At 42.7% G+C, this 12,356-nt stretch overlaps 3 protein-coding genes across 3 annotated transcripts; all 3 read left to right on the top strand.

Annotated features, from left to right (window-relative positions):
* The first annotated feature begins 297 nt into the window (after nt 1-297).
* On the top strand, nt 298-2,793 carry LOC139916035 (protocadherin beta-15-like). The gene has a single exon (XM_071904823.2). The coding sequence runs from the start codon at nt 298-300 to the stop codon at nt 2,791-2,793; it is 2,496 nt and encodes an 831-aa protein (XP_071760924.2).
* Nucleotides 2,794-4,835: 2,042 nt separating this feature from the next.
* Nucleotides 4,836-8,167, top strand: LOC139916034 (protocadherin beta-16-like). Its single transcript, XM_071904822.2, has 2 exons — nt 4,836-7,229; nt 8,135-8,167. Exons 1-2 carry the CDS (start codon nt 4,836-4,838, stop codon nt 8,165-8,167), a joined length of 2,427 nt encoding a protein of 808 aa, XP_071760923.2.
* A 1,510-nt stretch (nt 8,168-9,677) lies between these two features.
* On the top strand, nt 9,678-12,170 carry LOC139916031 (protocadherin gamma-A11-like). Its single transcript, XM_071904818.2, has 2 exons — nt 9,678-12,063; nt 12,163-12,170. Exons 1-2 carry the CDS (start codon nt 9,678-9,680, stop codon nt 12,168-12,170), a joined length of 2,394 nt encoding a protein of 797 aa, XP_071760919.2.
* The last annotated feature ends 186 nt before the right edge of the window (nt 12,171-12,356 follow it).

The following is a 12,356-nucleotide window of genomic DNA, read 5'->3' as shown; positions in this document are numbered from 1 at the left end:
GTATTTACTTACATTAATTTAATCATCTCTGTGAATCTGTTATATTTCATGTGTACTCATGGTGTCACTATACACCAACAAAGGAGTAAAATATTCAGTCTCCTTTGCACAGCAGCCGTTATCGGGATCCACCACAAAGCTGAGGTTTTACATATGCAGTGCGGACGACAAATGGTATGGAAGGCCTACATTCGTCCTGGTAGTTTGGTCTAATATTGCATTTTGAATTCATTCTCGAGCTGGCTCGAAACAACAGTTACAAGCAATTGTTTTGTGGATAGTACTGCTTTTACGAGGATGGTACACAGAGGGTACGTTCTTCAAAGCTATGGCTTTGTCTTTTTCTTCGCTGTCCTGCACTACGCACATGGAGACCTGAGCTACTCTATACCGGAGGAGATGAAGCGCGGATCTGTAATTGGAAATATCGCCAAGGATCTCGGTCTTGACGTGGGCAGATTGTCTGCTCGCAAAGCTCGTATTGACACTGAAGCGAACGACAGACAATATTGTGGTATCGATCTTCGAAGCGGGGATTTAATTGTTGCGGAAAGAATAGACAGAGAGGAGCATTGTGGAGACAAGCCTTCGTGCATTCTTAAATTCGATTTGCTGTTGGAGAGTCCCTTAGAATTACACCGTGTATCCCTGCAGATCCAAGATATAAACGATAATGCACCCATTTTCCCGAAGGATACAGTAAAGCTGGAAATTACAGAATCAGCTGGCAAAGGAGCTAGGTATCGCATTAATGCAGCCCATGATGCAGATATAGGGCAGAATTCCGTTGAGAGCTACAGCTTGCAACAAAATGCCCACTTTGTTTTGAATATTCAAACAACAACTGCTGGTAGTAAATATGGCGAATTGGTTTTAGACAAGGAGTTAGACCGAGAGGAGCAGCAGGAAACGAAATTATTGCTCACAGCTCTAGATGGTGGTTCTCCTCAAAAATCAGGTACTATAGTCATTCACGTCACTGTACTGGATGCTAATGATAACGCCCCAGTATTTAGCGAGGTGGTTTATAAATCTAGTCTACTGGAAAACTCTCCGTTGAAAACCCCAGTAATTACAGTAAGTGCAACAGACGCAGACGAGGGTGTCAATGGTGAAGTTACATATGAATTTAGCCGACTCTCTGATAAGTCACGAAAGCTTTTTTCACTAGATCAGAAAACAGGACAGATTATTGTAACAGGTGACATTGACTATGAGGAGGGATCCAAATATGAAATGTTCGTTGAGGCCAAAGATGGCTATGGTCTCTCTTCAGATACAAAAGTGATTATAGATATTTCAGATGTGAATGACAACGCGCCAGTGATTTATCTGAAATCGCTGACTGATTCCATACCAGAGAACGTGTCACCTGGTACAGAGCTGGGCATCATTAACGTGCAGGATAAAGACTCTGAGAATAACCGACAGGTCCGCTGCTCTCTTCAACAAAACGTCCCTTTTAAATTGGTTCCCTCCATCAAAAACTACTATTCTCTGGTGACCACGGGCCAACTGGACCGTGAACTAGTGTCTGATTACAACATTACAATCACTGCCACCGACGAGGGCTCTCCGCCTCTGTCCTCCTCTAAAACTGTTCAATTATCTGTTGCTGATGTCAACGATAACCCACCTGTGTTTCAGGAACAGGTCTACAGCGCCTACGTGACTGAAAATAACAAACCTGGCTCCACTTTATGCACTGTTACTGCTCGAGACCCAGACTGGAGACAAAACGGCACAGTGATTTATTCTATTTTACCTGGTGATGTGAATGGCGCCCCGGTATCCTCCTATCTATCAGTTAACGGAGAAACGGGCGCGATCCACGCTGTGAGGTCGTTTGATTATGAACAGTTCAAGAGCTTTAAAGTCCACGTGATGGCCAGAGACAACGGTTCTCCTCCGCTCAGCAGCAACGTGACCGTCAGCGTCTTCATAACGGATGTGAATGACAACTCTCCTCAGATACTTTACCCCGCCCCGGAGGGCAACTCCTTCATGACCGAGCTAGTCCCCAAAGCTGCGCACGGAGGCTCTCTGGTGTCCAAGGTGATAGCGGTGGACGCGGACTCCGGCCAGAACGCCTGGCTGTCCTATCATATAGTCAAATCCACTGATCCGGGACTTTTCACTATTGGTCTCCACAGCGGAGAGATCAGGACACATCGGGACATTTCTGAATCTGACAGCATGAAACAGAACCTTATTGTGGCAGTGAAAGATAACGGGCAGCCTCCTCTCTCTGCCACTTGTGCCATGTTTTTACTCATTTCTGATAACTTGGCTGAAGTGCCAGAACTGAAAGATATGTCTTATGATGAGAGCAATTCCAAGCTGACCTCTTATCTGATCATCGCGCTGGTGTCCGTCTCCACCTTTTTCCTGACCTTCATTATTGTCATCCTGGGTGTGAGGTTTTGTCGCAGGAGAAAGCCCAGACTGTTGTTTGACGGAGCGGTCGCTATCCCCAGCGCTTATCTCCCTCCAAATTACGCAGAGGTTGACGGCACAGGAACTTTACGCAGTACTTACAATTATGACGCCTACTTGACAACGGGTTCTAGAACCAGTGACTTCAAGTTCGTGAGATCTTACAACGACAACACGCTGCCTGCTGACCAGACTCTGAGGAAAAGTCCATCTGACTTTGCTGAGGCATTTGGAGATTCTGATGGTTGCCCGGAGGTAAGGGAAGTTTCAGATTTCAATTGGACAAGATTTGTCAAACTTGCCGAGTCCGCCAGTTTCTTTAGATATATGCCAATTTGTATTGGTCTTTCCTCGTAGGTGAACAGAAACAACTGTTTTGGTTTGTCCACACCATGCCGTTCATAAAAATGTATGCTTGTTTTAATGGCTGTTGACCTCATTGGGACGCCCCGGTGTTATATCATTTTGTGGTCTCAGTTCACGTTGAGGATAACTTTTTTTTATTAATTTTTTTATTATCCAAGCTACATTCAGTGGTCAGTTTTTATCAATCAAGGAGTGGTCTGCATGTCATTGTGACATGTTTGTATTCTTTCCATCTCATTTGATAGCTATTATCTCTAGCTTTCTAGCTATGCACTCTGTCTTGGAATAAGTCTTTTATTCACTCATCTGTCTTATTGTGTCTCTGTCCTTGGTGCTGAACTGTCTATAACCTCTTGACGCGTCCTTGAGGAACTACTTACCCGCCCCTGTTAGTGTGCTAATGTTGTTAATGTCTCAGTCAAGTAGGAGGCTAGTCAGTTTCAATTTTCTTTCCTCTCAGTCGATCTATCTGTCTGCCTGGACGCGCGCCTGTCTGTCTGTAGCCTATGTCTAACATTGATAAAACTACATGCCGTTTGCATGCCGTTTTTAGTTTCTCTGTCCTTGGTGCTGAAATGCGTGTGATCTCTATGCATTTTTACGATAAGCCGACTCTCTGTCTTCTCATGCTGGCGTCGTTTTTTCTGTTGCTAATATTTTTTTCAAGAAATATGGTCCAACATATTTCACCATACTTAAGTTTTTGGTTTGATCCAACATACTGAACATGGCTCTTTCAATAAATACTGATTTAGAGCTCATTACTGTTTTTGGATATTATTGTAACGTCTTGCACAAGTTGGAAAAACAGCAACTGTGTTCTCTGTGTTTTGGCAGTGGAACCTCACTGTCTTTTTTGGTAGTTGTCGTCTCTGGAAAGGGATGGGCACACTTTCATTAGAGAGAGAGAGAGAGGAGGGACAGAGACGTGAAATCAGAAAAGAAGGAAATCACCTTCGGATCGTAATAGGGTTAGTAAAAAAGAAGGATCTTTGAAGACGTTTTAGGACAATGTTTTCATTTGCTATATTTGGTCAAGGCGTATGGCCATAAAATTGGATCATTAGGGGAGTGTTATGACGGACATGATGACTCCTTTTTTGTCAGCGATGTATATCAAAATTGCACTTGGATCAAAAGTATAATTTATAGTGTAACATGGATTTGTAAGATAAAAGGCAACTTGAAAATAACATTGCAGTGCATTCTTTTCTCATCTTCACATTTACAAATTAAGAGTTCATTTGCAAAAACAGATGACTCCATTTGTATTCATTTCTATAAGTCTTTTTTTCCAAGTAATATAAATCAAACAATCAAACTAGTAATGTATTACACCAGGCAGTAATAATACTAAAGATTTTCTGACAAAATGGGTTTCGATTCAGAAAGTCCGTGAAGCCTTACAAAAACAGTCTGTTCTATTTTTTCAGGAATGGTGTTTATCTGTTTTGCCAAATGAACTCTTCGCTGTCCGTCTTTCTTGTAGGCTTGCGTTATCTGGAGTAGTTTTATGAAGTAAAAGTTTGTTCAACTAAACGTGTCAAATATAGCTGGACACATATGATAAGATTCTTATCCACGTATTCATATTTAATATTAATACACATTTTCTTTCTCTTCACTTTCATTATTTTATCACGTGTGGTGAAATCATTTTATATCTTGTCTTAGGCAAAGGCAATTTTCTATTTGGGTTTAGATTCACTGGCTTTAAAGGGTTATCATACCGTGCGACTTATGTTTCATTTATTCTGTAAAAATCATACATTGCAGTGTTATATCTGAAAAATGCTCTTGGTGTCGCTATGTACCAACTAAGGTAGGAGGCACAACCACCCTCCACCCATTGGTGTTGACGAATACAAAGCGAAATTCTGGTACTGTGCTCCATTTGAGTGAGGAAGCTTCACAATAGAACTGCAACATAACGACTTTTGTGTATTGGATAAAACCAAAGAAGTATCAGTGATATATTTTGATATACATCGAGAAGCAGACCTGGATTTGTTGTGGACCTTTTCATTGTAATGATGAGACACAATAGATTTGCGCTACACTGCCATGGCGTTGCTTTTATTTTTCTTATTTTGCACTCTGCCTATGGAGACGTGAGCTACTCTGTTCCGGAGGAGATGAAACGTGGATCTGTGATTGGAAATATAGCCAAGGATCTAGGACTTGAACTGGGTAGACTGTCCGCTCGCAAAGCCCGTATTGATATTGAAGGCAACAACATTCAGTATTGTGGTGTTAATCTAAATACCGGAGACTTGACTGTACATGAAAGGATTGACAGAGAAGGGCTTTGTGCGAAAAAGGCATCGTGTGTTTTAAAACAGGAACTTGTTCTGGAAAATCCATTAGAACTGCACCGCATTAGTATCAGTGTTCAAGATATTAATGACAACTCGCCGCAGTTTAAAGAGGATTTATTAAAAATTGAAATTCGAGAATCAGCGGACAAGGGTGCACGTTTTCTTCTGGACGAGGCGCACGATGGAGACATTGCAGAAAATGCTGTTCAGGGCTATACACTTCAACAGAATGACCATTTCGCATTAAATGTAAACACTAAAGGTGGTGGACGAAAATATGGTGAATTAGTATTAGACAAAGAATTAGACAGGGAAGAAAAACAAGAGATTATGCTATTGCTTACCGCATTCGATGGTGGTTCTCCTCAGAGGTCAGGCACTGTAGTCATACGCGTCACTATACTGGATGCCAATGATAACGTACCGGTGTTTAGCCAAGCCGTCTATAAAGCCAGTTTGCCTGAAAACTCTCCTCTAGATACTGTAGTGCTTACAGTCAGTGCTATTGATGCAGACGAGGGTGTGAATGGCGAAGTTACCTATGGGTTTGATCATGTTTCTGATGAAAATAGCAATGTCTTTTCTCTACACCCTAAAACAGGAGACGTTAGAGTGGCTGGATCTATTGATTTTGAAAAAGAGTCGTCATACGAAATGCAGATTAGCGCTAAAGATGGTCTTGGATTGGCGTCATACGCAACATTAATAATTGAGATTACGGATGTAAATGACAACGCCCCGATGATAAATCTGAAATCGCTGACTAATTCCATTCCAGAGAACGTGTCACCTGGTACAGAGGTGGGCATCATTAACGTGCAGGATAGAGACTCTGAGAACAACCGACAGGTCCGCTGCTCCATTCAACAAAACGTCCCTTTTAAGTTGGTTCCTTCCATCAAAAACTACTTTGCTCTGGTGACCACGGGCCAACTGGATCGTGAGCTAGTGTCTGATTACAACATTACAATCACTGCCACGGACGAGGGCTCTCCGCCTCTGTCCTCCTCTAAAACTGTTCAGCTGTCAGTAGCCGACGTCAACGACAACCCACCTGTGTTTGAGGAACAGGTCTACAGCGCCTATGTGTCTGAAAATAACAAACCTGGCTCCACTTTATGCTCAGTTACTGCTGGAGACCCAGACTGGAGTCAGAACGGAACAGTGGTTTACTCTATCTTACCTGGTGATGTGAACGGCGCCCCAGTATCCTCCTATCTATCCGTTAACGGAGACACGGGGGTGATCCACGCTGTGAGGTCGTTTGATTATGAACAGTTCAGGAGCTTTAAAGTCCACGTGATGGCCAGAGACAACGGTTCTCCTCCGTTAAGCAGCAACGTGACTGTCAGTGTTTTCATAACGGATGTGAACGACAACTCTCCTCAGATACTGTACCCCGCTCCGGAGGGCAACTCCTTCATGACCGAGCTAGTCCCCAAAGCTGCGCACGGAGGCTCTCTGGTGTCCAAGGTGATAGCGGTGGACGCGGACTCCGGGCAGAATGCCTGGCTGTCCTATCATATAGTCAAATCCACTGATCCGGGACTTTTCACTATTGGTCTCCACAGCGGAGAGATCAGGACACAGCGGGACATTTCTGAATCTGACAACATGAAACAGAACCTTATTGTGGCAGTGAAAGATAACGGACAGCCTCCTCTCTCTGCCACCTGTGCCATGTATTTACTCATTTCTGATAACTTGGCTGAAGTGCCAGAACTGAAGGATATGTCTTATGATGAAAGCCACTCCAAGCTGACCTCATATCTGATCATCGCGCTGGTGTCCGTCTCCACCTTTTTCCTGACCTTCATGATTGTCATCCTGGGTGTGAGGTTTTGTCGCAGGAGAAAGCCTAGACTGTTGTTTGACGGAGCTGTCGCCATCCCCAGCGCTTATCTCCCTCCCAATTACGCAGAGGTTGACGGCACAGGAACTTTACGCAGCACCTACAATTATGACGCCTACTTGACAACGGGTTCTAGAACCAGTGACTTCAAGTTCGTGAGATCTTACAACGACACCACGCTGCCTGCTGACCAGACTCTGAGGAAAAGTCCATCTGACTTTGCTGAGGCATTTGGAGATTCTGATGGTTCCCCGGAGGTAGGGGCAAGTTTCAGATTTCAATTGGACAAGATTTATCAAACTTGCCGAGTCCGTTTATTCAGGTTCTTTTAAAATATGTCAGTTTTTCTTGGTCTTTCCCTGTAGGTGAATAGAAACAACTGTTTTGGTTTGTCCAAACCATGCTGTTCATAAAAATGTATGCTTGTTTTTAATGGCTATTGACCTCATTGGCACGTCCCAGTGATATGAATATCCCTATGAATAAACAGTGATGTCGACTTTTCTAAAATAAATCGCTTAATTATTTGAAACGTAATTTCTGACCACACCTTTTTTGTCCTTTAAAAGTGAAAACGTGTTATTTGGGATTCCTTATCCAACTCATAGCCTACTGACGACGTTGTCTGAACACCTTAGATCTTAAATGTACTTTGTGCGTTATAATGGGTAGTTGTGCCTATTGTGGTTTGCCTTCATTTTTTTCGACGGGCTTTAAAGGATTTCACGAGATCTATCTATCTATCTATCTATCTATCTGTCTATCTGTCTATCTATCTATCTATCGTCAGTTTGTATGTTACTTGTCTGATGTTTGCGTCTCAGAAGATTATTTCATTCGCTGAATTATTCTTAAGTGTCTCTGTCCATGGTGCTGAACTGCCAATCAATTGTTCATGCTGCTTTTGCGACCGTTTTGGTTTTCTGCATTTGTAAAAATAACTTTCCAATATGATCAAATATTACGTAAGGCTCCTTTCCTTGACATCCACTTTGTTGGGGCTTGATACGTCTCATGCAATTGATGTTTGTATCTTGGGAATTGCATCAACACAGACATGCTTTGTTATTAGGATTAGTTAACCTCTGTTTTTTTCTTGTTGAGCCCTTAAAGTAACCCGTGAGAACATAATGTCAATGTATTTATATGTCTTACTATCCAGTGGAAGCAGTGGAGGAGTTTACCGGGGGTTTGATCCGTCTGAGCATCTATGCTTTTATATGACGTGCGGTGTTAAAGGCGCCTTCTTAAAGTCCCTCAGACATCCTTTCCAATAGGCTACAGTTAGCAGCAATGAATTTCCTTTTGTAGAGAGAATTGGGCCTCATTCACGCAACGTGCGAGCAATCAGATTTGACCTTAAAGTATAGAAACGTTTCCACGAACATTTCACCATCATGTTTTTTTTCTTACCTGGATTGTTTTTTTTTGTTTTTTTGGTCAGATAAAAATCTACGTGTGGTTGGAAAGTTTCTGCTAAGTTTTATTATGTATGCAAACACTTTAAGTAATTACAGACCTCATAGTGATGTCATGTGTTCAGTGATGTCAAAGTAGATATTTTGCCTTCGACAGATAATAGAAAACACCCGCTTTGGCACCGCTGATTGGGGTATGGTCAGAAGTGCAACATGCTTGAAAGTTTCAACCATAGAGACCAGTGCAGCAGTCATTTTCTGTCCTATGTGATTTAGTCTTGATTTACAAAGAACACAAATTTTAAGAAAACTTGTGAATGAGTTCGGCTGTCACGCTTGTAGGTTATTTTCATACATATTGATTCATACGTACAACATCAACTATACAGCGTTGTTAAAACTTTTTTCTGACTAGTCTTCTACCTACTGTAGCCAGAGTGAAGTGATAGGATTATGGAGGAGGAACGTTTTATACTGAGAATGATAAATGCTATTCTAAAGCAATACTACGGTGGGAAAGTGTGCTTCTCCACAGAAATCCAGTTGTCCGTGATGTTCGGTTTCTTTCCAATGGCAGGATTTAATGTCAGCTTATTCCACAGTTTTATCGACGACCTGTTAGCAGTTAGATTTCACGTCACATGATGTCATTTTGAGTTGGAGGCGATCTTTGACCGTTTTAGTTTGTTTGCAGCGTGTCCTGGGCTTTGAAGAAACTATTTTCATCCACGATAATGGTCCCTTCACTTTCCTTGCCATGCATCCAAATCTCCTCTACCAGTCTAAACAAGACCTGATTATAACATATTGAGGACACGTAATTGATTGCGTTTTGATAACAGTAAAAAAAAAAAAAAAATAACAGCCTAGTTGCATTCCCTGGAATTATGCTGTTTTACTTGATGAATACAATTGCCTGATATATGTACTTATATCGTTTGAGTATCTAGTTTATAAATCTGCGTACACGAGCACCGATTTCAATCGTTTTTATATTAAATTAATATCATGATTACACATGTGCTTAAAGGGAACAAATATCTCTTATCCGCCATTTCTTAACTCCACTCACGGTGTCGCTATCTGCCAGTCTACACTAAATATTTCCATTACTCCACCCTCTGATGTGTAGACGAATACAAGGAGTCATTCTTGAGTTGCTGTTGACTGGCGAGGCTGCAGACACAATAACTGTGGAGAGCGGTCGATTTTCGTTGATTGTATAACCCTTACTGTATTGGTTCATCTAAGCGAAGGCTGCTCCTCTATAAGCACTACATTGCTACAATGGGGCACAAAGGATTCACCTTACTCATGTGCTGCTTCGTTTTCTTGCTTCCGTGGCATTCCGTATATGGAGATGTGAGCTATTCTTTTCCAGAGGAGATGAAACGCGGATCTGTTATTGGGAATATAGCGAAGGATCTCGGGCTGGAGACGGGCAATCTACCCACTAGAAAGGCCCGTATTGATACCGAAGGGAATCGCAAAAGGTATTGCGACATCGACCTAAGTAACGGAGATTTAATTGTAGCCCACAGGATTGACCGAGAGGGGTTTTGTGGGGAAAAGGCGTCATGCATCCTACAACATGAACTTGTGCTGGAGAATCCTCTAGAGCTGCATCGTATTAGTCTACACGTTCAAGATATTAACGACAACTCCCCACAATTTAACGAAGAATCCATCAATATTGAAATTAGCGAGTTAGCAGACAGAGGAGCTCGTTTCTTGATAGAGGAGGCACGTGACGCCGATGTAGGACAAAATTCAGTTCAGGGATACAATCTGGAAAAGAATGATAATTTTCTTCTGGCTGTTAATGGCAATAGTATTGAGCTTGTTCTTGAAAAAGAGCTTGACCGCGAGAAACAACAGGAGATTAATTTGCTTCTCACAGCTACTGATAGTGGCACACCACAAAGATCAGGTACTGTACTAATACACATCACTGTACTGGATGCTAATGATAATGCTCCAGTGTTTAGCCAGGCCGTATATGAATCGAGTCTGCCTGAGAACTCTCCTCTAGATACAGTAGTGTTAACAGTGACTGCTACTGATGCAGATGAAGGTGTACATGGAGATGTAACTTATGATTTTGGACATGTTTCAGAGGATGTGAGGAAAGTTTTTAGTATTGACCGTAAAACAGGAAAAATAAGAGTCAACGGTACCATTGACTTTGAAACTGTTACAACATACGAATTGCGCATTAAAGCAAAGGATGGTTTAGGGTTATCGTCATACACAAAGGTAACCGTTGAGATCACTGATGTAAATGACAACACTCCTGTAATCTATTTGAAATCTCTGACTAATCCCATACCAGAGAACTTGTCACCTGGTACAGAGGTGGGCATCATTAACGTGCAGGATAGAGACTCTGAGAATAACCGACAGGTGCGCTGCTCCATTCAACAAAACGTTCCTTTTAAGTTGGTTCCCTCCATCAAAAACTACTATTCTCTGGTGACCACGGGCCAACTGGACCGTGAACTAGTGTCTGATTACAACTTTACAATCACTGCCACCGACGAGGGCTCTCCGCCTCTGTCCTCCTTTAAAACTATTCAATTATCTATTGCCGACGTCAACGACAACCCACCTGTGTTTGAGGAACAGGTCTACAGTGCCTACGTTGCTGAAAATAACAAACCTGGCTCCACTTTATGCTCCGTTACTGCTCGAGACCCAGACTGGAGACAAAACGGTACAGTGATTTATTCGCTTTTACCTAGTGAAGTGAACGGTGCCCCGGTGTCCTCCTATCTGTCCGTTAACGGAGACACGGGGGTGATCCACGCTGTGAGGCCGTTTGATTATGAACAGTTCAGAAGCTTTAAAGTCCACGTGATGGCCAGAGACAAGGGTTCTCCTCCGCTCAGCAGCAACGTGACCGTCAGTGTGTTCATAACGGATGTGAATGACAACTCTCCTCAGATACTTTACCCCGCCCCGGAGGGCAACTCTTTCATGACCGAGTTGATCCCCAAAGCTGCGCACGGAGGCTCTCTGGTGTCCAAAGTGATATCGGTGGACGCGGACTCCGGACAGAACGCCTGGCTGTCCTATCATATAGTCAAATCCACTGATCCGGGACTTTTCACTATCGGTCTCCACAGCGGAGAGATCAGGACACAGCGGGACATTTCTGAATCTGACAGCATGAAACAGAACCTTATTGTGGCAGTGAAAGATAACGGACAGCCCTCTCTTTCTGCCACCTGTGCCATGTATTTACTCATTTCTGATAACTTGGCTGAAGTGCCAGAACTGAAAGATATGTCTAATGATGAAAGCAATTCCAAGCTGACCTCTTATCTGATCATCGCGCTGGTGTCCGTCTCCACCTTTTTCCTGACCTTCATTATTGTCATCCTGGGTGTGAGGTTTTGTCGCAGGAGAAAGCCCAGACTGTTGTTTGACGGAGCGGTCGCCATCCCCAGCGCTTATCTCCCTCCCAATTACGCAGAGGTTGACGGCACAGGAACTTTACGCAGCACTCACAATTATGACGCATACTTGACAACGGGTTCTAGAACCAGTGACTTCAAGTTCGTGAGATCTTACAACGACACCACACTGCCTGCTGACCAGACTCTGAGGAAAAGTCCATCTGACTTTGCTGAGGCATTTGGAGATTCTGATGGTTCCCCGGAGGTAGGAGCAGGTTTCAGATTTAAATTGGACAAAATTTATCAAACTTGCCGAGTCCGCCAATTCAGTTTCTTTTGAAATCTGTCAATTTGTATTGGTCTTCCCCTTGTAGGTGAATAGAAACAATTGTTTTTGTTTGTCCTAACTACGCTGTTCATAAAAATTTAGCCTATGCTTGTAATGGCTATTGACCTCATTGGGACGCTCCAGTGTTATATCAGCTTGTGTTCTCAGCTCACCTTGAGAAAAACTTTTTTTATTTTTTATTATCCAAGCTACATTCACTGGTCAATTTTTATCAATCAA

Source organism: Centroberyx gerrardi, chromosome 16, assembly GCF_048128805.1.
Source record: "Centroberyx gerrardi isolate f3 chromosome 16, fCenGer3.hap1.cur.20231027, whole genome shotgun sequence".
NCBI lineage: Eukaryota > Metazoa > Chordata > Actinopteri > Beryciformes > Berycidae > Centroberyx > Centroberyx gerrardi.
This window is presented reverse-complemented; position numbering and strand designations above follow the sequence as displayed.

Coding starts and splice junctions, on each gene's coding strand:
- LOC139916035 (XM_071904823.2), top strand. CDS start 298: ATGGTACACAGAGGGTACGTTCTTCAAAGCTATGGCTTTGTCTTTTTC.
- LOC139916034 (XM_071904822.2), top strand. CDS start 4,836: ATGAGACACAATAGATTTGCGCTACACTGCCATGGCGTTGCTTTTATT. Junction 7,230..8,134: donor ATTCTGATGGTTCCCCGGAG/GTAGGGGCAAGT, acceptor CTTACTATCCAG/TGGAAGCAGTGGAGGAGTTT.
- LOC139916031 (XM_071904818.2), top strand. CDS start 9,678: ATGGGGCACAAAGGATTCACCTTACTCATGTGCTGCTTCGTTTTCTTG.